Source organism: Terrapene carolina, unplaced genomic scaffold, assembly GCF_002925995.2.
Source record: "Terrapene carolina triunguis isolate 2854851 unplaced genomic scaffold, T_m_triunguis-2.0 Scaffold69, whole genome shotgun sequence".
Lineage (NCBI taxonomy): Eukaryota > Metazoa > Chordata > Testudines > Emydidae > Terrapene > Terrapene triunguis.
The window spans coordinates 148,165-176,102 of NW_020664420.1; the positions used below are offsets into that span (position 1 = coordinate 148,165).

At 42.4% G+C, this 27,938-nt stretch overlaps 1 protein-coding gene across 1 annotated transcript in view; it reads left to right on the top strand.

The window, feature by feature from the left end:
- KIAA1328 (KIAA1328 ortholog) overlaps window positions 1-27,938 on the top strand; it is a gene marked incomplete at its 5' end in the record, with an annotated part of 149,770 nt that overhangs the window by 74,662 nt on the left and 47,170 nt on the right. The window contains one exon of the mRNA XM_026649214.2: window positions 22,184-22,365. Coding sequence (XP_026504999.2) covers window positions 22,184-22,365 — 182 coding nt within the window. The remainder of the gene's footprint in view (window positions 1-22,183; window positions 22,366-27,938) is intronic.

Here is a 27,938-nt window from a genome sequence, read left to right on the forward strand (position 1 = left end):
CGATCGGTGGAGGTCCCGGATGACTGGAAAAAGGCTAATGTAGTGCCCATCTTTAAAAAAGGGAAGAAGGAGGATCCGGGGAACTACAGGCCAGTCAGCCTCACCTCAGTCCCTGGAAAAATCATGGAGCAGGTCCTCAAGGAATCAATTCTGAAGCAGTTAGAGGAGAGGAAAGTGATCAGGAACAGTCAGCATGGATTCACCAAGGGCAAGTCATGCCTCACTAACCTAATTGCCTTCTATGAGGAGATAACTGGGTCTGTGGATGAGGGGAAAGCAGTGGATGTGTTATTCCTTGACTTTAGCAAAGCTTTTGATACCGTCTCCCACAGTATTCTTGCCAGCAAGTTAAAGAAGTATGGGCTGGATGAATGGACTATAAGGTGGATAGAAAGCTGGCTAGATCGTCGGGCTCAACGGGTACTGATCAACGGCTCCATGTCTAGTTGGCAGCCGCTTTCAAACGGAGTGCCCCAAGGGTCGGTCCTGGGGCCGGTTTTGTTCAATATCTTCATTAATGATCTGGAGGATGGCGTGGACTGTACTCTCAGCAAGTTTGCAGATGACACTAAACTGGGAGGAGTGGTAGATACGCTGGAGGGTAGGGATAGGATACAGAGGGACCTAGACAAATTAGAGGATTGGGCCAAAAGAAACCTGATGAGGTTCAACGAGGACAAGTGCAGAGTCCTGCATTTAGGACGGAAGAATCCCATGCACTGTTACAGACTAGGGACCGAGTGGCTAGGCAGCAGTTCTGAGAAAAGGACCTAGGGGTTACAGTGGACGAGAAGCTGGATATGAGTCAACAGTGTGCTCTTGTTGCCAAGAAGGCTAACGGCATTTTGGGCTGTATAAGTAGGGGCATTGCCAGCAGATCGAGGGACGTGATCGTTCCCCTCTATTCGACATTGGTGAGGCCTCACCTGGAGTACTGTGTCCAGTTTTGGGCCCCACATTACAAGAAGGATGTGGAAAAATTGGAAAGAGTCCAGCGGAGGGCAACAAAAATGATTAGGGGGCTGGAGCACATGAGTTATGAGGAGAGACTGAGGGAACTGGAATTGTTTAGTCTGCAGAAGAGAAGAATGAGGGGGGATTTGATAGCTGCTTTCAACTACCTGAAAGGGTGTTCCAAAGAGGATGGCTCTAGACTGTTCTCAGTGGTACCAGATGACAGAACAAGGAGTAATGGTCTCAAGTTGCAGTGGGGGAGGTTTAGATTGGATATTAGGAAAAACTTTTTCACCAGGAGGGTGGAATGGGTTACCTAGAGAGGTGGTGGAATCTCCTTCCTTAGAGGTTTTTAAGGTCAGGCTTAACAAAGCCCTGGCTGGGATGATCTTGTTGGGATTAGGTCCTGCTTTGAGCAGGGGGTTGGACTAGATGACCTCCTGAGGTCCCTTCCAACCCTGATATTCTATGATTCTATCCCAAGCCAACCCTGCAGTCTCTGACCCAATGAATCCTCTTCTCATCCCAGCAAATCATGAACAGCAAGCAGCAGAACCCAAGTAAATGTGTGCACCGAGGAAGGCAGCACCTGCTGCTGGCCCAGAAATTGCAGGTGTGCTTTCTGCGGTTCTAATTCCCCTCCGCCCCCACCCCCCTCTCAGCAGGACTTTCTAGTGAGAAATTTGCTTACCAACCTTGGCTTTGATGTGTTTTGTTTTTCTGTCTGGTGACCTAGTATTAATTTCCTTCTGTATTTTCTTTTCTTCACACTTGGTTGGGGATGGGATGGTAGGGGAATAATTGGGCCTACGCATTTACCCTAATTGTGAGCTCCACAGTGAGAAGTGAGTGAAAGGTTCATAAAATGTCGCAATGAACTATAATAAATGTTGATGGGGAAAGGTGAAAAAAGAGAGAAGCTGAATTAGTCCAAACAAAAAAGCCCACTGATATAATTCAAGGACTGTGTAAACAAGGATAGTGTAAGACTGGAAATCAATGAACCAAAATTGGTGTGTTGGAAATTAGGCATAATTGGTGGACAAAATAATGTGGGGATGGGATATTCAACCCCTCACTCTCTTTTGGGGTCCTTCTCAGAAGACGACTTTGTGGTGAGAACTGACTCCTGCAATGTTGGCTGACTGAAAGAACAGGAAGGAGCGAACTTCACCATCATGGCTGCCACCCCCACCATCTCTTAGGAGCCTGGACCTTCTCCATCCTAATGAATGCTGAACACCACTTGGGATGTGAAACTTTATCACTCATATTCCCTCCCAGTGTGTCCTTTTCCTTCCCCACTTTACTTCTTCTTTTTCCTATCCCTCTCTTTTTGTTTTCTGTTTAATAAGAGTCTGGCCAAGACTGTATATTGTGTAACACTGCTGTATGTCTGTGACCAGAGAGAGGCCGCTATAAAGAATGCCCTAAACAGCCCAATGCTGGTACAAGTTTGCCAGGTCTTGGAGTAGCTAATAAGACCATGGGCTATGTTTGTGTTTTTCCAGCAGTGAGGTTGCAAGTGACATTCGACACCAGGGACAGTTGCTGTATTTTCTATCTTTGCTGTTCTTTTCTTTCCCCTTTGTTTGTCTTGTTATGCCTTCTAGGAAATAGGATTGGACTTGAACAACAGCGGCAACAACAATAGCTCCAGTGTATCCAACTAACTACTTCATTTACCCAAAAGAACAGTTATTCCCATAGAATAATAGACTATCAGGGTTGGAAGGGACCTCAGGAGGTCATCTAGTCCAACCCCCTGCTCAAAGCAGGACCAATCCCCAACTAAATCATCGCAGCCAGGGCTTTGTCAAGCCGGGCCTTAAAAACCTCTAGGGAAGGAGATTCCACCCATCTTTAATACCCTGTAAGAGACCATCAGGCAAGGGTTTTTTTCCTTCTAAAGACCCTCTCCTGCTAAATGGAATGAGGATGTTGTTAAAATGAAAACCTTACTTAATACCTTGCATTTCAAATGCTTTAACTGTTTTTCCTTCTTTCTGTATCTTTAATAAAAAGTTATAACGGATGTTTAATAGTGTGTTTGCCATGGTACTAAGCAACCTGAAGTCTGTGTGTACACCAAACCCTGAACCTTGTTTACCACTGTTTAATGTTGGACAGTGACAGGGTCATATCAATACCTTCAACTCTTTTGACTCATGTATTCCATCTAAATTAATAAAAAAGCGGGGTGAGATATCTTTCTCACGGACTCTCTAGTTTGTTCTTTCTGCTATATGAGTTACTGATTATCCAATCACCTTTGTGTTAACAGGCAGTGGAATTTATTGTATTTTAAACTTAGGTTACCACCCAGATGAGGAGAGTCCTAAAAGTGATCCTCATTTATTTTTTTCCCTTTTTTACAAAACCATGTGATTCCATGATCGCTCTAGCAAAGGAGAGTCAGAAAATAGATCTAGTTAAATATATTCTAGCATTGCACTTTGTTAAGGAGAAATGTAACCTAGAACATCTGCAGGTCTTTTTGCAATAGGTTGCTAAAACCTGCAAAAGTCTACTTAATATAGGGGGGGAATGAAGAAAAACTGTGTTGTTTACAAAATGAGTTCCAGATTTCATAAGGTTTTTTCCTTTCTCTCTCTCTCTCTCTCCCTCACTCTCTCTCTCTCTCTCATTCTCTTGATTAAACCCACAGTAATTTTTCAAAGTTAATATGCATTTCTGCAGTCTCAAGTCACAGCGCCAGCTGGTTCCAAAGTTTGGCAGCAAGGCTTCTGAAAGTTTGTTTCCTGTACTCAGTCTTCAGTTTTGCAAAGGTTACCAGATGAATGCTCCCTAAATAATTTAATCTAATGTAAGGCTGGAAGAGGCTATGAAGACAAGTCCATTTGTCTCCTTTATGCATTTGAATATAGAAGTGATTTTTTTTTCAGTCTCAGAAAAGGGTGCCGCGTGAGTGTGGCTGGAATGGGAGGTGGGAACTGTTCTCTTCTGAGCAATCTGGCAGTTGTATTGAAATGCCAAAGGCTTTTTGTTGTAGAAAATATTATTAAGAATCATGATGGAAAACCAACCCTGTTTATCTTCCAGTTTGGATGAGCTTCTCAAGGGAACCTCCCCGAAACGTAATTTTAATTTTCAAATAAGCAAAGCTCAATTTAAAATTCTCTTGGTATTTTTTAAAAAAAATGCCAAAAGTATTTAAAATATTAAACTTGCTCGAGTGAGACATTGGAATTTACAAGTAAAATAAATAATACAATCAAGAACTGAAAAACATAGATTTTTATAATTAACAGCTCATTTTGAGTTAATTATCTACAATTACCAAAATCTAATTGCAATTTATTCTCTATTATCTGTGGAGTGAATCATAGGCAAGGGAATCTGCATCATTGGCATTCATAGGATGGGTACAAATAATGGACGAGCCCTTAATGGAAAAACAAAAGCAAATAGGAGCTTGCAGCTGTGCCAAGCTAGCGAAAGGTAATTGTAGTCAGAAATGAGGTATGTACTTTAAAGGCATCTTGTCATCTCCTGTAGGGCATAATTTTTTACCTACTTGAAGAAAAGATTTCAAGAGCAAATATAGAGCAGTTTGATTTCTGTCTGAGCTATTCATGGCAATCTGCCTGTTTGTGGAAGGGGAAACTTTGACTCTGGGGAACACTTTAAATATACCGAACTTTTGAATGGATATGTGTTTCATTTCCTCTACCATAAGTACCCTTTACATTTAACTAATTATCAAAGCCTTTCAACAAATGTTGCCCATCTCTGCCTGCTTGGATCCTCCTGATGCGAATTTGTAATGCTGAATTTGTCACTTCACTGTCAGGTGTAAACAGAAGGAGGGACTCGCTTGGGAAGAATGCTCTTTTCCTGATACACAGATTGGCCATCTCTAGGCAGCTGCAGTATCTGCCGTTGCAGGATCTCCAGTTCTCTCAGGCACAGCCATGGGAGCAGGGCTTTATTGGGGATAGTTTTCACTAGCTTGGTGTGCACATGGGTGAGTCCAGGATAGATCTTCAGCAAAAGATGTATAACTTCTAAAATTAGAGGCAAGTTCGGTTTGTAGAATTTCTTTTCAAGTCTGCCCCAGGGTGTAAGATGCTTTAAAATATTCAAAAATAAAAGCATAACCTACTCTATTTGATTAGCATAAAACAGCTTTTTAAAACGCATTTCCCATCTCTCAGGTGCCGATGCCTCGTACATGCTCAAGTACCCACTCCTTGCTCATTCAGGAGGATCTGTTCACATGGCACCTGCTTTTGTGCATACTCCTGATAACTGCATCGGGGAGAATGGAATTTTAAAACAATCCACCACTTTCCCCTTTGTTTGATCTGAATATGAATATAGTACACCATGGAAATGAGGGCTGTCTAATAGTTCTGACTAGAGCCAGATATAGTTCAGTGAGATGCTGTGCAAGTACCCCTCCTTTTAACTCTTCTGCGTGCTTAAATGCTAACCTATAGCATTCCTTGCTGTTGTATTGCTTTGTCCCTTCAGCATCTCTGTCAATGCACCTTGTTCCTTTCTTCCCTATAGCACCCTCTGCTAATCCATTTCTGGGACTTCACGCAACTCTGCCAGCCTACCTCAACCCTCACCTGAACATGTTTCATATAGGAACATTTGAGAAAATTAGTATCAAATACGTTTGTTATATAAAGGCACCCTTTGAATGGACAGTGCCTGTTACAGGATTTTTTCCCTCCAGTACTAGAGATTTTCCAGATGTAATTTGCAACCACTTATTTCATCAAACACTCTTCTCATTTGTGTGTGTGGATCTAGCTCACCCTTGTGTGTTTTTCCCTCTTATATTTTTAGTTAGCTGGAAATATCAAACGCAGAATTTAATAGCACTTTCCCTCTATTGAAATGTTCGTTGTTATGGTGATAGTTCCAGGAGGGAACACTATCAAGGGTCTTTTAGAAGATTTTATGTTTACGGTATAACTTTTTTATTATTTTATGAGAGAAGGTGACAGTTATCTTTGCTCCTTGTTAAATACATATTATTGACTCTATTTTTTTAGGATTGTTTGAATTGTTATGTATCTTGTGCTAGCTGTACCGATGTGTCCAAATATTCAAGACAATTATATATAAATGCAAAAGAATGGCTTGCAGCCCTTCCTGCTGTTCCAGGCATGTGATTTATTTCACACACTCTTTGGAAAAAAAAATCAAACCTCACAATTATGCAAATACACTTCTGTCCTAACCTGCAGCACCCCAGCTTTTCCAGTCCTCAAGGACTCCCATCAGTATAGCTTTGCCAGTGCATCTCAGTAGCAAACGGCAGCACCCCTGTTATTTCACACCTGGGGCCATCTGTCAATTCTCCTCAATCACGACATGCATCACCTCCTGCTATTCCAGTCTGGAGTCTCTAGAGAAGAAACTGCCAATCGTGCCAGAATGTTCAGTGTTTGACTAAGACCACCAAATTCCAATTCATTTATGAGTTGTTCCCTGCTCTCTAGAGGTGCGTTTAATAACCCGATGTGCCACTTAGGCAACTTATGCATTAACTGAATGCAGCTGGCTTGGATTTTTTTTCTTCTCCTCCTGAATATTTTTAAAACTGGCAGATTGACAGCATTAAAACAGACAGAAATCAACTGTGCTTGCAAATGGCTTATAGAATCTTTTTTACTTTGGGGAGCTGGAAACTGCTTGCCCAGTTGTTAGTGTCCATTTTAACACCCAGGCTTTCTCTCTCTGTGGCAGATTATTTTACACTGAAGTTGGTAGCATAATCAGCTGGGAAACTCAGAGAGAACTTATTTGGTCAATAAAAATGTACTTGACGTATCTGCAAGAAGTGCAAATGCTGAATTAGCTGCAGAGACACATCTCTGAGTAATAAATATAACCACAGCATCTCCCCAACAGATATCTGCCCTAGTCCATTGTTACAGAACAGGAGACTATATACCGAATTTTCTGCACATTTGTACTTCATTACGGCCACCTAGGCCAGGGTACAGCTGCACTGCAAAATAACAAAACAAAACCCACATCAGCGAGTCTCAGAGCCCGGATCTGCCGGCTCGGGCTCATGCTACGGCACTAAAAATAGCAGTGTAGATGTTCCTGCTCAGGCTCTGAGACTCATCCCCTTCACCAGGTTTCAGAGCCAAACCAGGAATGTCTATTTTTAGCGCCACAGCACAAGCCCGAGTCTATAAACCTGGGCTTTGAGACTCGCTGTTGCAGATGTTTTCTTTTGCAGTGTAGATATACCCAGAGAGGCTTAAAGAATAGCAGAAATAGTTGGTGACCAAAAGTTTATTTCAAGATTTCTGTGAGTTTTTTTGTTTTTTTTACCAGCCAACAATGTTTGTTAGTCCGGGGAGTCTAAAGCTTCATTTCCACTTGCACTGGTTTCTTTGATAACCGCAGGTTTACTTTGAACTACAGCAGTTTTCTATCCTGCTCTTATCTGAACTGTATCTGATCTCTTCTTAGGATGACGTATGCCATATTCAGCACTCCAAACTAACCTGAACAGGAAGCCTATGGGTGGGCACGCCATAGGATGTAGGGGGAGGCAGCTTAGTCAGTCTTAAGGCTGGTCTACACGGGGGGGGTCGATCCAAGATACGCAACTTCAGCTACGCGAATAGCGTAGCTGAAGTCGAAGTATCTTGGATCGAATTACCTGGGGTCCAGACGGCGCGGGATCGACGGCCGCGGCTCCCCCGTCGACTGCGCTACCGGAGTCAACAGTGAGCGCGTTCGCGGATCGATATATCGCGTCTTAACGAGCAATCCCGGATAAATCGATTGCTACCCGCCGATACAGCGGGTACTGAAGACGTACCCATAGTGGAAAGATGGAGCTAACTTGGTTTACAGCTGTAGTCTTCAAAAAGTAAAATAAGTTTGCAATTAGCGAACACTTGTGGAAAGAGGGTGGGATCAGGGGTCACTGGATGTCACTGGTAATTTGTATACAGTAAAAACCAGCCACTTGTGAATTTTCCAAAGGCCTGGATCTGTTAGTGTGTAATGATAGTGCATGGTAAATCTCCAGGCGTGGCTTTGCGGCTTCATATATTGAAATTGAAAATGTTCTGGGAATTTGTGGTGTGACTAAATTTCTCGTTTTCCCTCTAGCTCTTGTAAGTTTGTTCACCATGCTTTCTGGGCGTTCTTTCCTGTGCAGACACTTGGGAACAGGGAAAGACACTTTTCAGAACACCTGCAGTTGTCTCCTTTTGAGGACACATTAGAAGCTAGTAGATCACTCCATGAATCGCAATCCTCTTTTGAAGCCTGGCTTGATTAGTTTTAATATAGATTGCTATTTATTTTTAAAAAATTGTTCTTAAAGTAACTAATATTTTAATGTACTGTATATTTTCTTGTGTCCCAAAGAGTTTTCAGTAGGAAAAGTTGAGCCAGATCATATTAAAACAAAAAAGTTCTGGAAGGTACTTTTGAATTCGCTGTATTTGGAACCTACCCTTGCAACTATCAAGCCATTTACAATCTGAACTGATGGGGCAGTACTAAGAACAAAAGCCATTGGTATTACAAAATCAAAGCAAGAAATCCTCCATACCCTGCTATTTCTGGCCATGATCACAGCTGCACCAAGCTAAACCCACGTTTTCCTCCCTCCTGTGACCTTGGCTGCGCTTCAGCATGCAGAGAATTGAAGCAAAAAGCAAACTGTACTAAATATTACATTCTGTCACTTGTAGATATACAAACTTCATAGAAGGATAACGTCATGTGACCTCTCTCTCTCTCTGAAGTGGACTTTATGCATTTGCAACTAAAATTATGGTGACATAAAACTTTCCAGAGTGTAATGATATTTTGAATTGAGCTCTGTTGTTTTCCAGGGGTGCTTTGTCTTTGCAAAACTGCCCATTATATTTATAACAGTGCTAATTTTTGAGAGCCACACAGAGAAAATTTTAGATTCAGCCCAGCTGACTTGTTCTTCACACTGCCCCTGTGGTGCAGAGGATTGATTTTTGTGTTTCTTTTGATATTTGGATTTCTTTCCTCTGGTACTCAGTGCTTCAGGCCTTAATCCTTTAACCTTGAATCTGAGCATCAGGGCTTCATGAGGGATCAGGCCGTTTGATGGAGAGAGAACTTCCTTTGTTGTACCAAATGACTGGGAGTGGTACAAAACAAGGCAGATCTCCAGATAGTTTATATTTTTCTATTGTGTTAAAAGACTATAAACAGAGGATGGGTTTAGTGGGGATTATAAATAATCTAGAGGAATGTAGGGTATTAGAAGCAATAGGAAAGAGGTAATGACTTTTTCTTTAACATTTCACCAATAACCAGTCTATCATGAGAGATGTGTATTGGGTTGCCAGCTGTTATATAGCATTCTGATTTGGGTAGTGGTTCAAAGCTCAGCATGTGGAAAAGGCTTTTCAGCTTCTCAAAGGGCAGTAGTTGTGGAAGCAGCAGCTTGCTGGTCCTACCCAATGTAAAGAACGGTTTTGTGGATGGCCGGGTGAGTTCGTACTTTATAGGATCATTAATTATATCTTATAAGGCAGCTAAGCATGGCATTCCTAACTTCATGAATTCTATTATGAATGGCCTTTTCATATTCTTCATCTCATTATATTAATGCATGTGACCTGAAGTTTAGCTAAAGTTATTGTTCAGGTTAACTTTCATTTAGTGGTTGCCCTAATTTTAGAAACAGTATGATCGTTAGATTTTTATGGAGAGAATATTTTTATGTGGGGTTTTTTGCAGCACTATTTTATACCATTTCTCTTGGAACTAGTTTTGAACCAGTTTCTTCTTGCAAAGAGAGGATTCAGGCATTTCTTGATTTGCCCAGATATTATCCCTGGATGACTACATCCGCCTCCACAGATTCAGCTATCATCACTATGCCAGTAACTCTTTTACCCTTTGCTTCTCTGGTTGTCTTGCTGTCTGATCAACCCTAATCTGGCAAAAAACGCGCTCTTCACTTTTCTTTCTGAAACTCTGCTTCTGGTATTGACAATACTATGATCCTCTCTGTCACTCAGACTTGTTGGGTGACTCATGGGAGGGACACAAAGGGGGGCACCAGCTAAAAGGGGGCATGTGACTTCCCCACATGACCCCTCACCCCCAGCCCAGGGCCCCCGTGCTCTTCCTGTCCCCTCCCCATCCCACATTGCCTGGGGGGAAGGGGGGGGAACCTCTGTCCTCCTGCTGCGCTGGGAACCGCAGCGGCGAAAGGAGCAGAACGTGGCTATATCACCCCTAGCCCCGCCCCCAGCCCTGTCCTCTGGCGGAGCTGTTCAACAGACCCCAGACAGGAGACACAGCTGCATGGAAGGGCTGGGGCCAGGCTGGGGGTGGTCCCTGCTCCTTTCGCCACTGAGGTTACCTGCTGAATGTGCCCCCCCCAAATCATCTGGGGAGGCACATATGACCCTTCTTGCCAGCCCCCACCCCCAGGCGTCGCCTTGACGCTTTTCCCCTATCCTTCTCCTCACACACCTAGGCTGTTGCCGCATGCTGCTGCTTTCTCTTCCACAACATACTTTAAAAATCACCTTGACTATGTGAAATCCTCTCTGGCCTGCCTCCCTTATATCCATTTCATTCACCTCCATTTAAAATACAGCTGCTAAGACTAATTTCCTTGCTGCACAATTAGACCACGTTACTCCTCTCTTTGAAACCCTCTGTTTGCAGCCGCTTGCCTATAGGCTTTGTGCAAATCTACCCTGGCCTGCAGCTCACATTGTATTGTTATATCCCCTTATTTCTTGTCACTCCATCAAAAGCATTAGCATCAACATCTCCTTTTTATGTTTATTGCTTTTTTCCTCCATGTCTCCTCTTACTGTATCCCATATGCATATAAAATCACTGGAGGCTGTCTCCAAGCATCTTCTGGCATTGGAACCTGCAGTCAATACAGGGTCACTGCATGGTGGTACTTAGCATTGGTCTAGATCCTTCCTGTTTCTTGTCCCACCTCTCCCCTCCCCTTTACTTGGAGTTTGTCCTGGGTTGTTTTGTTGTTGTTTGTTTTTCCCCTCCTAATCCCATTTAGGCGCAAAGAGGGACTTGTTCAAAGAGCTGTAAACTTGGCTCCCTTCTTTCAGGAGAGGAGACTGACACTAAACTGGGAGGAGTGGTAGATACGCTGGAGGGTAGGGATAGGATACAGAGGGACCTAGACAAATTAGAGGATTGGGCCAAAAGAAACCTGATGAGGTTCAACAAGGACAAGTGCAGAGTCCTGCACTTAGGACGGAAGAATCCCATGCACTGTTACAGACTAGGGACCGAATGGCTAGGAAGCAGTTCTGCAGAAAAGGACCTAGGGGTTACAGTGGACGAGAAGCTGGATATGAGTCGACAGTGTGCCCTTGTTGCCAAGAAGGCTAAAGGCATTTTGGGCTGTATAAGTAGGGGCATTGCCAGCAGATCGAGGGACGTGATCGTTCCCCTCTATTCGACATTGGTGAGGCCTCACCTGGAGTACTGTGTCCAGTTTTGGGCCCCACACTACAAGAAGGATGTGGAAAAATTGGAAAGAGTCCAGCGGAGGGCAACAAAAATGATTAGGGGGCTGGAGCACATGAGTTATGAGGAGAGGCTGAGGGAACTGGGATTGTTTAGTCTGCAGAAGAGAAGAATGAGGGGGGATTTGATAGCTGCTTTCAACTACCTGAAAGGGTGTTCCAAAGAGGATGGATCTAGACTGTTCTCAGTGGTGGCAGATGACAGAACAAGGAGTAATGGTCTCAAGTTGCAGTGGGGGAGGTTTAGGTTGGATATTAGGAAAAACTTTTTCACTAGGAGGGTTGTGAAGCACTGGAATGGGTTACCTAGGGAGGTGGTGGAATCTCCTTCCTTAGAGGTTTTTAAGGTCAGGCTTGACAAAGCCCTGGCTGGGATGATTTAGTTGGGGATTGGTCCTGCTTTGAGCAGGGGGTTGGACTAGATGACCTCCTGAGGTCCCTTCCAACCCTGATATTCTACGATTCTATGAGACAAAGAGTGCCTCTTTCTCTGCCTTTCACAGTACTTTGTCTCCTTGTTGCCTAGCAGATGGTACCACAACACCAATAACTTAGAATTTTCTGCAGGATAAGAAAGGGCCTCAGTTGGTTTTTCCATCCTTCAGATACGATGAACTATGGTGTGCAGAAAAGCCAGGATCCCTTGGGCCAGGCACTGTACAAACACAGATCGAAGAGAAGGTCCCTGCCCCAAAGAGGTACAATGTGACCAACTCTTTCATGTTTAAGAGTTCAAAACAAAATAGCATGCAAGTAACTGCAGCCCTGGGACAATAGTAAGTGTTGTGCCTTACCCATTTGTGTAACTACATGCCCTTCTATTTAATCAATAAACAGTTAATAATTGTCTCATTCTTTTCTTGTGCCCCCCTCCCTGTTTGTCTGTTGTATCCATCTGTTGTGTCTCATTTTGTACTGTAAGGTCTTCGGGATAGAGGCTATCTTTTTGTTCTGTGTTTGTACGGTGTGTAGCACACAGCCACAGGCTGGGGCCACTAGCTGCTACCTCAATGTGCATGAAAACAAGGGATCTTGCACCATGCTGGTGGGTGCTTCCAGTTCTGAAAAGACTCACTACGTTTTGAGCATGATTTTACCAGCTTGGTTTGCAATGGTAGCAGCACTATGGTAAAGCCCTTTGTTCTGTTTGGACCAAGGTGATAAGGGGATGTACTGTTTTCAGAGACCTTCTTCAAGACCGAATTGGAATACAATCCAGGATGTTTGGTTAGGTAATAGTTTGCATATGGCATTTTGAGGGGTGGGTGGTGGATGAGGCTGCCTCAGAACCACTTAAAAGTGATTCTTGGATAAGGCACCAAAATGGCATGCAGATGTATGGTTTTCATCCTATCCACAAGAGTTACGCTGTTTGATCAACAACTGTAGAAGTTTGGATTTAGTTCAAAAACTTTGTTTGTCCTAAACAGGCTTTTGCATCATCCCTTATGGTGCTTTCACTGGTGAGAGCTAGGCAGGCTTTTCAGATATACAGAGGCTGTATTGAAGGATTGTTTTTATACCTGTGACTTGACATTTACATGACTTTCTTTTGTGAAGGCTGACAGCACTGCTTGCTAGAACGACAGCTGCTCTACTCTGCTCTATAAAAAAGGCCAAACACACAATTGCAGCATTTTGTCCTGCCAAAGCTTTGCCAGCCTGCCTTCTGTGGTCATTTCTACAGGACTGTATAAAAAGCTTTGTGTTGGAATTTTCTTTTGGATTCACTCTCTGATGGCAGAAAAGGAGAGAAATTATCAAAGATCATTTCATTGTTTCTTAGGGCAGCCAGGTAGGCTGAGAGGGAGTCAAAATATGACTTACAGCAAAACCAGGACACGGCTTTGGAGGGAAGACATAACTGCATAATTTTAAGAGCCATTTAGCTTTCTTACCTTTAATTAGGTATGTGGTGTGAATTTTTGGCCCCATTTAAGTCAGTGGCAAAACTCTGATTAAATTCAACAGGGCCGGGATTTCATCCATGATTTATATGATCTAATACAATCTTACACGGTTCATTACGAATTAAGGGCATAATCGTGCAAGGTCCTAAGTGCCCTTCGCTCCCATTGATAGAATGAAATTCTCCGAGAACCAAACCTTGGAGGAATTTGGCGGGGAGCTGGTCCAAGTGAAGAAGTGTCTGGAGAAGCGTTGGTTTAAATTACAATACATTGGTAGAATGTGATATGGGAGGGTATTTAGCATCTGATCAGAATGTTGCCTGGAGCACCCCTCTTCCAGAAGGAGAGGTGATTAAAATAAACACAATACCGGGAGGCCAGTGAGTTCAACAGAAATGTGGAACGGAGTGGACATTTGATCCTGGGTACCTGATCCAGCAGGACCTTTTAATTGTAAATTCTTGGTATAATGAAAATCCAGATAGGGTGAAGATGAAGACGCACATTTCTTCAAAGCACCATAATGTGAATGTTGAAATCCGGGTTATAGTGAAATCATAGGCGCCGACTCTGTGGGTGTTCCAGCACTGCAGCACCCACAGAAAAAAATTAGTAAGTGATTAGTACCCACCGGCAGCCAAGCTCCACTCCCAACCCCCAATCCCGCCCGCCTGCAGCCTCTGCTGATCAACTTCTCCCCCTCCCTCCCTCCTAGCGCCTCCCGCCCACCGCGGATGAGCTGTTCTGCGGCATGCAGGAGGTGCTGGGAGGGAGGGTGAGGAGCAGGGATGGGGTGCGCTAAGGGGAGGGGGCGGGGCGAGGGCAGGGAGAGGCAGGGAGTGGGGTGGTGCCTTGGGGGAAGGGGTGGATTGGGGGCGAGGCCTGGGGCTGAGTGGGGGTTGAGCACTCCTGGGGAAAATTAGAAGCCGGCGCCTGTGATTGATACCTAGAGTGATTTTTTTTCTGGGGAAAACTTACTTTTTAGAAGATCTGATGCTATTTTAATTTAGATTTCTATTAACTTACAAAATATCCAGTTACAAAATGATCAGGATAATGACTCCTTTCTCCCCCTACAAATACTCAGCCCCTGCCCTAGAGGAAAAGCCTGAGAAAAAAGAAGGGCTTGAGCTATAGAGGTGAGGGTGCATTTCTAGGAGGCGGATGCCTGCCTCTTTGTAACCGCCATTGGATCCCACCCATGTCATTAGCACGTCCATGCGTCTTACATAAATGCCTAATGTGACGTTGTGCAGTCTATATGGTTTTATAAAAATATAAGTGAATGTAAGGTAATTGGGATATGCTTCATGCAAAAGGTCTCTTGTAAGGTATCATTACAAAGCTCATAATCTACTGAGTGTGATCATCCTATTTGTAGAAATGTACCACTCTTGCATCTAAAACTAGAAATATAAAACATAACTCTGAGGGCCTATTGTAATTATGTAAAGTGTGGGCCATTAATGATGGTTTGGAATCTTGATGACTCCCATTAACAAGGACCATTGTCTGCAGATGACTGTGTTTACCTGTGAGTCTTCCTGTATATGTGTGTGCTGGCAAGTGAGTAATGAAGTCTTGCAGTGACATGTGATCATGTCACCTGAACTGGAATCCATCTTTAACCTGGTGCTTTTCCAGTGAGGGGGGGTGAAAACCCAGAGGGACAAAGAGTTCCCGCCTTATGCAAAAGATATATAAAGGGGTGGAAGAGAACAGAGAGAGAGAGGAGCCATCATGGAGAAACCCCTAGCTAACACCTAAGCTGGAACAAGAGCTGTACCAGGGGAAAGAATTGTGCCCAGGCCTGGAAGGTGTCCAGTCTGAGAAAAATTTACTGAAGCATCTCTGAGGGTGAGATTATCTGTATTTAGTTTGATTAGGCATAGATTTGCGCATTTTATTTTATTTTGCTTGTGACTTACTTTGTTCTGTCTGTTACTACTTTGAACCACTTAAATCCTACTGTCTGTATTTAATAAAATCACTTTTTATTTAGTAATTTACTCAGAGTATGTATTAATACCTGGGGGAGCAAACAACTGTGCATATCTCTCTATCAGTGTTATAGAGGGCGAACAATTTATGAGTTTGCCCTGCATAAGCTTTATGCAGGGTAAAACGGATGTATCTGGGTTTAGACCCCATCGGGAGTTGGGCATCTGAGTGCTAAAGACAAGCACACTCCTGTGAGCTGTTTTTGGGTACACTTGCAGCTTTGGGACAAGTGATTCAGACCCTTGGTCTGTGTTGGAGCCAGACAGGAGTGTCTGACACAGCAAGACAGGGTGCTGGGGTCCTGAGCTGGTAGGGAAAACAGAAGCAGGGGTAGTCTTGGCACATTGGGTGGCAGCTCCCAAGGGGGTTTCTGTGATCCAACCCGTCACACCTAAATGCTAGGTTTTATAATTTGTCCATGAAAACTCACTTTAGGCTTAAGTGTGGTCTTCAAGGTCTCTGCCAGAGCCAGTTTTTTCTATCTTTTAAAGAACAAGAAAGTTAAGTTTAGATTTTTTTCAAACACTTTTCTGTTTCTGTGGTAAAAAGCGTCAAGGTTTTTAACAGCATGTTTTTGATGCGGTTAATCTACTCATGAACAGATTGCTTTAGTCCTTAGGAACACAAGGGAGGTCATACTGACCATCAATAAACTGCATCGAGTATGTTCCTTTTGTGCACTTCCCCTCCACCTGCAATGTTTGATCCACCCCGTATTCCAAAACAGTTCCCTCTAGTGCTTCCTAGGCCTCTATTAAGAATACCATCTCCTGCATGAATGAATGACCAGTATCATTAGTCTCACCCACTTGTTTTTAGCTATCCTGCTCTCCAGCACAGAACTGCTCTGGTTTCATGCATGGAAGTATTTACCCCCATTCTCCCTCTCAGCCTCTGCTGCCCACCCTTTTGCTACTTCTGGACAGAGAGTGGGCATGACCTAGCAGCACGTGAGAGGCCGGATGGTTCAGTGGTTGGGACACTAGTCTAAGACTTGAGACCTGGACTCAATGCCCTGATTCACCACAGACTTCTGCAAGTCACTTAGGGCTAAAGTTTTAAAGGTATTTAGGCATCCAACTCCCATGTCTAAGGTGTATCCCCCTGGGAATCGCTAAGTTTCCTTAATGGTTAAGGGGATTCCAACATCAAACATGTATTGCTTGTGCTGATCACCAGTCTTGCACCATTAAATGTTACACGTTCTTGGCCAGATTGTAATTGCAGCAAATTGCACCCTGGCACCATTAATAAAGTTGTTGGTGGGTTTTTTTTAAAAAATAGAAATTGCAGAGTGGAAAAATAACATTACTGCAAAGTTTGCTTTTGGAACATACTCACCAGTGCAATCTGTTACTTTACTGATGGCTAAACTCCCAAGCCCAGGACTCAACAGGGTAACATTACGGTAGCCATCTGTTGAACATAGATATTGGAGGCATGAATTGCCTCCCATTTGTGGGTTTCTGACTGGTCCTGATGTAATCTTGTGTTCTCTGGCTACAGCTGATCTGCCGTGGAAAATGTGTATATAGGTCAGAGTTCGGTAGAAGGTGAGACTCCAAAATCGATGGCTGGGAACCAGTCAGTTGAACACTGGCTATAGAACAGGAAACAGATTCAGCCTGCTTACACCCAAAAGGTTTATAGTTAGTGCTGTTCTGCTGCTAGGATCAGAGCTTCTTTGCTGCTTGGGTAGCTTAGCACATCAACAGATCTGTAAAATTCCATTTGGAGAGCAAGGCTAGCATTGTGTTAGATTGATTCATCAGCGTGAGCAGCTAAAACAAGTTAAATTCTATCATAGGTTCCTTGCATTTATTTAAAACTGAATTTAGTTGGCTCTAAATGGACATTTATTTTAGTGTGTTGAAGAAGTGACTTTCCTCTATTAAAGCAGAATAATGTATCTATATGGTGCCCTAACTTGAACAGTACATAAAGATTAGTAAATAAGACCCCATTAAAAATACTTATAATGTAAGTAACATGGGTCCCAATAGCCTTTCTAATGTCCATTAATGCTTATTCTGAGGATCAGAGCTCATTTTACTGAGCCATTTAGTCAAACCGTGTGATTATTTAGAAAGTTAATTCATGCATACTAAAATCTAGCTTAAGTAATGCAGAGGGTAGGAGGTAAAACTCTACGGAGACGATAGTCCTTTTTGTTATTTAATGATCAGCCATAATTAACTTGCAAATTTGAAATAATTAGAACAAATTAAAGGTATTTAACTTTGCCTCCCTAAAGAAAAATTTAAATTGCACCAAATGCAGCTTTAAATTATTCAAGTCTCAGAGGTCTGTGCTAGGGTTTTTTTTTTTTTTTTTTTTACAATGCCTTTTCTATGATGAGAATACCAATCTGCTTTTTGTCAGAAAGCATCCTATCAAGTAATTGTTCTTTGTGTCTAATAAATGACAGCTATTCTTCTTTGTAAAAGTATTTCGGTCTCTGAAGGCTACATCAGCATTTCCATGGCATTTTAATTCAATAAAACAAAAGGTTAATGTTTTTTTTTTTTATTTTTATTTTTTTTTATTTTTTAAGGAATGCAAATACTAGCAGTATTCAGTGGGTCCTGAATGACATTTAAAATTTGCCATTCAAGCTCAGCAGGGATATCACGATATGAGGCATAGCCAAAATGGAAAAAAGTTCAGGGCGTGTTCCCTATTATTCTTGAAGAGTTTAGGCATTCATAAGCTAGGAGATGAGAAATGAGAGAGAGAGCCTCTTCCTCTTTTGGTAGAATTTGTTGGCTGCTCCGGCATTAGTCTGTGGGTTAGTAGGTACCTTAACCTCTTTTGCCATTCTTCTCAGTGATCCTGTTTCAGGTAGTAATGATAAAGCTCACTGAAGATGACCATGTCCTGTACAAAGTCATATTAATCAAGCTACACTTGAATGTATTGATGTATCATATAAACTGGAAATAGATAAGGACCCATTAGGTCAGTTAGTCAGTCTCCCTGCCAGGGCAGGATTGTTCCCGTTGGTATATTTTCTAGTTTGAAATTTCCTAAGGTATGGGGCTTTCATCACTTCCTTTGGCAGATCATTCCACTGCCTCATGGAACTCTGTCACGGGTTAGTTCTTCCGAACATCCTCTTTGTTTCATTTCAGTACATTGCTCCTTATTAGTATTATCTTGTACCACTCTTCCCCTTCCTCCTTGGAGGTTACATCCTTTCAAATAGATGTTCAGTGTGTCCCTTTTTAGGGTCTGATTCTGCAGTCCTTACTCAAGCAAAACTTTAAAGACTAAAGGAATTCCTTTAAAGACTGAAGGAATAAACCCCAATTCATTGTTTAGCCAAGCTATTATATAAGCATTTTATTGTTTCTTTGTATTAACCTTTTCAACCTCCTAATCCTTTTTGTTTCTCTTCTCTGAATTCTCTCTGGCAGTGTTACCCAAACCCAACTCGGTATTCTAGGTATAACCTCACCATGTAAAGAGTACCTCACTGTGCCAGCAAAGTAACCTTCTCCCAGTCATTTACAACTCAAGGGTAACTGTCTTCAGAAAAGATTTGTAGGTTCTAATTAAATGTATTTAAAAAACCCAGAAAACATCCAAATAACGGCTGCCACCTTAAATATCTTTAAATGCTCTTAATCGTGCAGAAGCACGAGGGGAAAATATCTCTATAATCCTATATTTTTGTAAAGACCTTTTTAACCAGTGAGTCTTTCAGGCCCTGTCATCAGTAGTTAGGGTTCTAATCCACCCCTTTCTACACTGTACGTTGCAGGAATTAGTAGATTAATTTCCTGTAATTCGAATAAGATACTAATTTAGTCTGCCATACATTTTAATAGCCACTGTGCAACATTATTAGCGGTCATGTAGTTAGAAGCCCTAAAGTAAATGGAGGTTATTCAGAGACGTTTTAGCCACCACTTCAGCTAGTGATTATAGGTCAGGAGCCATTACATCACGTTCTGCATTAATAATACAGGAGTAGAACTAATTGTCCAACAGACACAGGGGGCCCTATTAAACAATGACTGGGACAGCGCATTGATTTTGAGACTTTTAATGTAGATATCATTTTCTGATGGAAACATCAGAGATCCACCTTTTTTCCTAGCGGACGCTATATTCAGTAGCATAATCTTTTACGTGCAAATATTGTTCAAGTTCATTTTGCATAGCCTATTTCATAGAAACTGTATCCCAAACTATTGAAGTGTACATTCTTTGGGGTGTCTGTGTAAAACGGCACTTATATACTCGACAGATCTTCTGTGTGTGTGTATTCTATTGACTTAATCATAAGATTTTTCCCGATTTTTTTACATCTGCGAGCACTGCAGAGGTATGAGGAGATACGCTGAATTCTATTCCTTCATATGCATCATATTCCAAATTGTTTACTTTGTGTCAATCACAGGTCTAATCAGCTACACCTGGTGGGCATCCCCATCACAGGCAGTAGGCTTTTCACTGAGGGCAGAAGTTGGAAATGATTGGGTGACAGAGGAGAATTGGTTCTTCAGAGGGCTATCGAGAAAGGACCTTCAATAGGCAAGGCAAAAGGTGAAAGCATGCACACTAATTTCACCAAGGGGAATGGTGCAGAGGTGGTTACATTTCTTATGATATTCCCATTTCTGTAGTATCTGTTCAAAGCATATTTGCCCACACAGAGGTCGTATGGCAGAGGTTCTGATACACTTGTGCAGTGTGTACCACCTCTTAATAATGGAGAGGTGATCTCCTGGACATCTCCTTTCCCATGATTCCTTTCATAATTGCATGTGTCTGTGGCGACTACAGTAATACTTGCTCCATGAACCTCAATGCCACCTTTTCCTCCCTAGCTCAAACCATGAATTTCTGTTTCTCCAGCTCCACCCCATGCAACTCAGCCCTGCAGAGCTAATGAGGTTCCTGGAGCTCCCAGTCACTTGCTCCTTCAGTCAGAACTCTCTTCTCTCAGCCATTGCTCAACAACCTCCACAGACTTTTCATCCCCTACTCTCCATGCTTCATCCCTTCTATTGCCAAGAGCCCTGACTTTACCAAGACACCTGCACCTTCTACGTCAAACACTCCACACCTTTTCTTCCTGGCCCCAGCTTCCCTCCTGTTCCCAGACTTGTTCCCCTGACAGGTGGTTTGCTTCCCAGCTCCCTTATAGAATCATAGGACTGGAAGGGACCTCGAGAGGTCATCTAGTCCAGTCCCCTGCACTCATGGCAGGACTTAAGTATTATCTAACCACCCCTGACAGGTGTTTGTCTACCCAGCTCTTAAAAATCTCCAATGATAGAGATTACACAACCTCCCTAGGCAATTTATTCCAGGGCTTAACCACCCTGACAGTTAGGAAGTTTTTTCTAGTGTCCAACCTAAACCTCCCTTGCTGCAATTTAAGCCCATTGCTTCTTGTTCTAGCCTCAGAGGTTAAGAAGAACAATTTTTCTCCCTCCTTCTTGCAACAACCTTTTATGTACTTGAAAACTGTTATCAGGTCCCCTCTCAGTCTTCTCTTTTCCAGACTAAACAAACCTAATTTTTTTCAATCTTCTCTCATAGGTCATTTTTTCTAGACTTCAATAATTTTTGTTGCTCTTCTCTGGACTTTCTCCAATTTGTCCACATCTTTCCTGAAATGTGGTGCCCAGAACTGGACACACTACTCCAGTTGAGACCTAATCAGCACGGAGTAGAGCTGAAGAATTATTTCTCGTGTCTTGCTTACAACACTCCTGCTAATACATCCCAGAATGATGTTTGCTTTTTTTGCAACAGTCTTACACTGTTGACTCATATTTAGCTTGTGGTCCACTATGCCACCCAGATCCCTTTCCGCAGTACTCCTTCCTCGGCAGTCATTTCCCATTTTGTATGTGTGCAATTGACTATTCCTTCCTAAGTGGAGTACTTTGCATTTGTCCTTATTGAATTTCATCCTATTTACTTTAGAGTATTTCTTCAGTTTGTCCAGATCATTTTGAATTATAATCCTATCCTCCAAAGCATTTGCAACCCCTGCCAGTTTAGTGTTGTCTGCAAACTTTATAAGTGTACTCTCTATGCCATTATCTAAATCATTGATGATGATTTAGATAATGGCATAGAACACTTGCAATTCGATCATAAGTCTCAGGATGTTTGGTATTTTCCTTAAATATGGAGTGTGTCCTAGCTCCTGGAGTCAAGTGATTACATGAGAATCTCAGTTTTTGTTAAAAAGAGTCTGTTTCCAGCCCACATGGCTGCAGAGAAAAGCATGTACCCTGACACTTAAGAAGAGCTGTGTGTAAGTTTGAAAGCTTGTCTCTTTCACTAGCAGAAGTTGGTCCAATAAAAGATATTGCCTCACCAACCTTGTCTCTCTCATAGAAACACCTGTAAAGAATCCATTTAGCTATAAGCAGGGAGATAAATCTCCATGTAAGTTTCTGAGTCAGATATGTCAAGTATCAGGGGGTAGCCGTGTTAGTCTGTATCTACAAAAACAACAAGGAGTCTGGTGGCACCTTAAAGACTAACAGATTTATTTGGGCATAAGCTTTCGTGGGTAAAAACCTCACTTCATAAGTGCATGTTGTGAAATGTTTTGTGTTGTTGAGAGCCTGGGAATTCCCTGGAGTCTCCCATTTAAAGTAACTTGCTAACACTTTGATCCCTACCCAGCATGCTCGGGCATTAAAATGCTAGAGAAAATAAACGAAGCCACAGCACAACTAGAATATTGCTGCTTCAAGACAAATTGCACGAACAGTGCAGTGATAATGTGCAACATGTTAACAGCTCGTGACCTTTCACCCCTTCCAGCTTTCCAGTGTTTAAGTATGAAGATTGCCTTCCCAAAACACCGGCACTAGGCAAAGCGTCCAAAACACCAGGGAGCAGTGGAGGGAGCAGCTTGGGAAGGAGAACAGTTGGCTTTAGTGCAAACGTGGAAGAAGGAGCCATGTGGATGCATGGAAAGAAGGAAACCGGCAGGTCTAGAAGAGGTAAGATGAAGCATATGCTGTCTTGTAATGTGAGTTTGCGTATGGCATTTAGTAATTATAGGCATGTATTCATGTGTGGTTCAGTTAGATCCCAAGGAAGAGGGAGAGGATTATAAATTGCTTAAAACAACCAAAATGTAGCTATAATAAATATAACAGAAGATGTAGAAAGCCCAGCAAACAGCAAGCGATTTTGTTGGAGTTCCTAACATGGGACAAAAAAAAAAACCCCAGTCCTTTATTCCCAGAAAGAATTACTTCAGCAATTTTTTGCTTTTCCAGCAAACAGAGAATAAGCTTGATGGGGTTTGCTTTTTGTGATGTAATCTTCACATTCTCTTCCTCCCCGAGTAATGGCTACCACCATCACAACCTGATATTTCGCCACACAAGGATGTTTGTGCAACTAGAATCTATCCTGCTCTTCGCTTAGCATCTCCACTTACGATGTGGCGAAAGCTGTCTGTTTGGGAAGGGGAGGGGGAAAATAGAAGCAGTTTGGCGGTTTCACTGCAGAGCCTAACACAACCTTTCGTTCAATTATGAGCTGGTTTTTTGGTTTTTTTTTTGAACTTGTCAACCAGTTTGTGTCAGCATAAAAATATAAAAAAGGCAAAATGAGAAAAAATGTGGTGCAGTTCTCAAAGGAACAAATAGCTTGTATTATTGGTTAAGACCGTACCAACATTAAAAAGCAGACCCTGTGAAGAAACTTTTGAAAGGGTATCATCAGACTGGACCCAAACAGTGGCTGAGGTTAATCTCTTCCAAGGCACAGCTACAAAAGTTGGAAGCCTGTAAAGGGCTTGTGTCCAAAAAAATCAATTTCTAATTTGAAACAAAATCATTTTTGACTAACCGGGGTTCAGGACCCATTACTTTTGCTGTATAGTCGGCTGACATTTCAGCACTTTCTGTTGTGCACAATGAATCCTAATAGTCATTTTATAACATCGCTACACCAATCAATTTAAGCAAGAGAAAGCCGTAAAAATTTCTGCAAAGTTTCAGGAGCAATTTTCACTGATGGTTTTCCTTTTTATTTATTTTTAACCATCATTCTTTCTTTTCTTTTGTTCTAGAAGTACCGCAGTAGTGAAATTGAGATTTTTCACATTATTTGGAGGATTTCTTTTCTGTGATAAGGGTCTTCCCAGGAATTATCTTCCTATCCACATACATCTTCCTCCAAAAAATCCCGGCTTCTCCCCTCATCCCTCTCATTCTGCTTCAGTTAGGAAAATTACATGCTGTCTCTGTTGGCCTGGCAATTGAAGAAGTTATCTGCCCCCACACAGCCCTTTTGAGGAAACGTCTCATGAAGATGCTGGAACCTAGGACATGGAGATGCATGGCAAAGTTTGACTTACTGCTTTGGCGTTTATTGTGGCACCAGAAAAAGTTAAGAAAAGAGCTTTCAGGCTGTAGAACGGCCTTGTGTCTATTTACTGAGTTGGATAGCTTGTTTATCACAAGGCAAATTACCTAGCACTAATCACTGAAGTTGAAGTCTTCTGTTTTTAGTACCTTTTTAATTGGCATCCCTCTGTTACATGTTTGGGCTCCTTTAACACACACGCACTTAAGCTCCATTTTCTAGTTACATCCGTGTATGGAATCTGCAAGGTTCTTGTCTCTGTCCTAGTTGCCTGCTTCCTATCTCCCTCCATGCTCACCACCACTAGTTCATGCCAGCTGTAACTGAACTGGTCCAGTGGCACACACTGACTTCCTTTGCTTCAGATTTTAGTCTTTCATTAGGGACAGATAACATATTTCTAAGCAAAAATAAAACCGAGGATATAGATATTTCTTCCAGACATAATCCCCTATTGGAATATGGGATTTGCCCTGCAGGCTCAGACCTTCAATCCATCAAGTCTGGAATCTTTCCTGGGCAGTGGCCAGTACCTTATGCTTCAATGGAAGGCAAACTCTTGATCTCCTGCCACAGTGCACTTACCCAGCTGAACAGTGCTCTCTGGGGACGGGGAAGGAAAACAATCAGATGACATCCTGAGGCATGAGATTTGATTGTGCTTAGAACTACATATTTGTGTGTGGTGTTATTGGCCAGGCTTGGTTAGTGTACACAGAACCACATTCATGTGGCAGCTTTTTAACTGGTAAATTTTAAAACTTGTACTAATGTTCTCCCCCCTTTTGTCTGTGTGAACTGTAAATTCTTTGGGAGAGGGACTGTCTTTCTGGTACATCACTAGCACAGTGGAGTTTCAATCTTGGCTGGGGCTTCTGGGCTCTGTTGTAATACAAATAATTAGTAGTAATGATCCCCATGCATGTGCCCTTCACACCTGGGTCCACAGAATATATCTGGAGACCCTGCACATCATCCTGATAGTGTTTCCACTCCCACATATAACTGTTGCATCAATTTCCAGAGCAGTCTTATTGGCAGGTCTACACTAGAAGCGCTACATCGGCACAGCCTGCACCGTGTCTGATGAAGACACTGTATGCTGACGGGAGAGCACTCTCCTGTCGGCATAATTACTCCACCTGTGTCGGCAGGCGAGCGTATCCAGCTGACACAGTGCCGTGCGGACAGCGCTTAGGTCACTGTAACTTGTGTTGCTCAGGGGATATCTTTTTCACACCCCTGAGTGACATAAGTTAGATCGACTGAAGCAGTAGTGTAGACGTGCCCCTAATCTTAGTCTTAGAATCAGAGAATTTTAGGACTGAAAGAGACCTCGAGAGGTCATCTAACCCAGTCTCCTGCACTCTAGACCATCCCTGACAGGTCTAACCTGCTCTTAAAAATCTCCAACGATGGAGATTCCACAACCTCCCTGGGCAATTTATTCCAGTGCTTAACCACTCTGACAGTTAGGAAGTTTTTCCTAATATCCAACAGTTTAAGCGCATTGCTTCTTGTCCTATTCTCAAAGATTAAGGAGAACAATTTACTCTCTCCTCCTTGTAACAATCTTTTATGTACTTGAAAACTGTTATCAGGGCCCCTCTCAGTCTTCTCTTCTCCAGACTATACAGACCCATTTTTTTCAATCTTCCCTCATAGGTCATGTTTTCTAAACCTTAAATCATTTTGTTGCTCTTCTCTGGACTTCCTCCAATTTGTCCACATCTTTCCTGAAATGTGGTGCCCAGAACTGAACACAATACTCCAGTTGAGACCTAGGCCTGGTCCACACTAACCCCCCACTTCGAACTAAGGTACGCAAATTCAGCTACGTTAATAACGTAGCTGAATTCGAAGTACCTTAGTTCGAACTTACCGCGGGTCCAGACGCGGCAGGCAGGCTCCCCCGTCGATGCCGCGTACTCCTCTCGCTGAGCTGGAATACTGGCGTCGACGGCGAGCACTTCTGGGATCGATCCGGGATTGATTTATCGTGTCTAGACAAGATGCGATAAATCGATCCCAGAAGATCGATTGCTTACGGCCGGACCAGGAAGTAAGTGTAGACCTGCCCTTAATCAACGTGGAGTAGAGCGGAAGAATTACCTCTTGTGTCTTGTTTACAACACTCCTGCTAATACATCCCAGAACTATGTTTGCTTTTTTTGCAACAGTGTTACATTGCTGACTCATATTGAGCTTGTGATCCACTATGACCCCCAGATCCCTTTCCTAGGCAGTCATTTCCCATTTTGTATGTGTGCAACTGATTGTTCCTTCCTAAGTGGAGTACTTTGCAATTGTCCGTATTGAATTTCCTCCTATTTACTTCACACCATTTCTCCAGTTTGTCCAGATCATTTTGAATTTTAATGCTATCCTCCAAACCCCTCCCAGGTTGGTATTGTCTGCAAACTTTATAAGTGTACTATCTCAACCATTGATGAAGATACTGAACAGAACCGGACCAAGAACTGATCCCTGCGGGACCCCACTTGATATGCCCTTCCAGCTTGACTGAACCACTGATAACTACTCTCTTCATTGCTAAATTCCTCAGACTTTTGTTTGAGTGAGGCTGAAATGAGTAACTAGTGAACCCAAGCAATCTGCTTCGTTTGGTGCCTGTTGAAAAGGCCCCTTCTCTTTTTTCTCTGTCAATGGCAAAACCTCAGGGTGTATTCAGATTGTTTCCCCTCTGAACATCTAGCTTCTGCAAGACCATTTCAGAATGACCTTACTACTCTCATTAACCAATAATATTATAAACTGTATTGAGTTTGGAGGCCTCAGCTAAAGTGGAGAGTAACCTTTCTAAATTACCTAGCTTCCCTTCTCCCTGTGATGGCATGGCTGCATTTACTTGGTTGCATTACCGAGTCTTAGGTCCTTCCATAACTCTCGGGAAAAGTGACATTTGTGCTACTGAGTGAACTGGCTCTGCTTGTACAGTTGCTGACATTACTTCCTTGTTGATTTTCTCTTATATACAGTGATTTCTGTTGATGCTTCTTAATTTTTCCTTCAGTATTTCGATACAATACGTGTTTCTGTGCCTTTTAGCAGAACTTTTTTAGCTCTAGCAGCAAGAATATTGCTTGACTTCAAACAGACAAGGCAATCCTCCAGTTCTGTGTCTTTGCAACAGTAAATAGTGTATGTTGGTGTCACCAGCAGCTATGTCAGTATATACTAAAATCCAACAGCTTGTCTAGTTAAGAGGCATTGGACTGCAGAAATGACTCTTCTGAATATTCTTGCCTTTAGGCCAGAAAACAAAGCCGTCCATTAGGTTCTCCTCTGTTATGCTGGCCACCTCACTTATCTAACCATCTTTTAAGTCTCCGTTTTTGCCTTTTTCCTAGGTATATAGATCTCTCTGTGTCTAGAGAAAGGAAACAACCAGTGGTATGTCACTGTAGTGAATCTGGCTTTCATGTAATATTGTATGGCATGCTCAGCCCTTTCCCTTCTGTATAAGAATGGTAAAAACTAGAGATGGGAAAAAGTCCATGTAGGGCATCTAGTCCATACTTTCAGCCAGGGGCATATTGTTCCCTACTCTGTGTTTTCCAGTGCTTTTTCAAACTTAGCTTTTTAGGGATTCGGGAGTTGAAAGTTTCATTTCACCTAAGGGAAGGCTAATACATTAATTAGTTAATATTTGCAAAGCATTTTGAAGATGTAAAGTGTTATATAAATGTGAACTATTATGAATATTCTTAAGGATTTATTTCCTGATTATCAGCCTAAATTTCCCATTGCTCACTTTCATTCCATTACTTCTTGGATCACCCTGAGGGTTTTCTCTTCATTCTAAGTATTTCCACGTCCAAAATCTTGTGGACTATCATATTCAGCCTATGTTAGTTGTTATTTGATCAAGCTGAATATATTTACTTACATTAATCTTTCTTCATAAATGAGTCCTTCCAGGCCCTTAACCATTTGCTAATATCATTCTGATACTTTAGTTACTCAAAACTGGATATAGTGTTCTATGTGCAGTTACACCAGTACCTTTTAAAGGACAGCTGTAACTTGTGCATGTGTGGCCCTGAACTATATTGGTTCTTTTGGGCTGCAAGTCAGCTTGCAAGCTTATGTCTAGTTTACTGTCTGCTATCGTTCCTTAGGTCTACGTACCTTCGTCCCACTGACTATCTGTTTTTTAATTATTCCCCCCCCC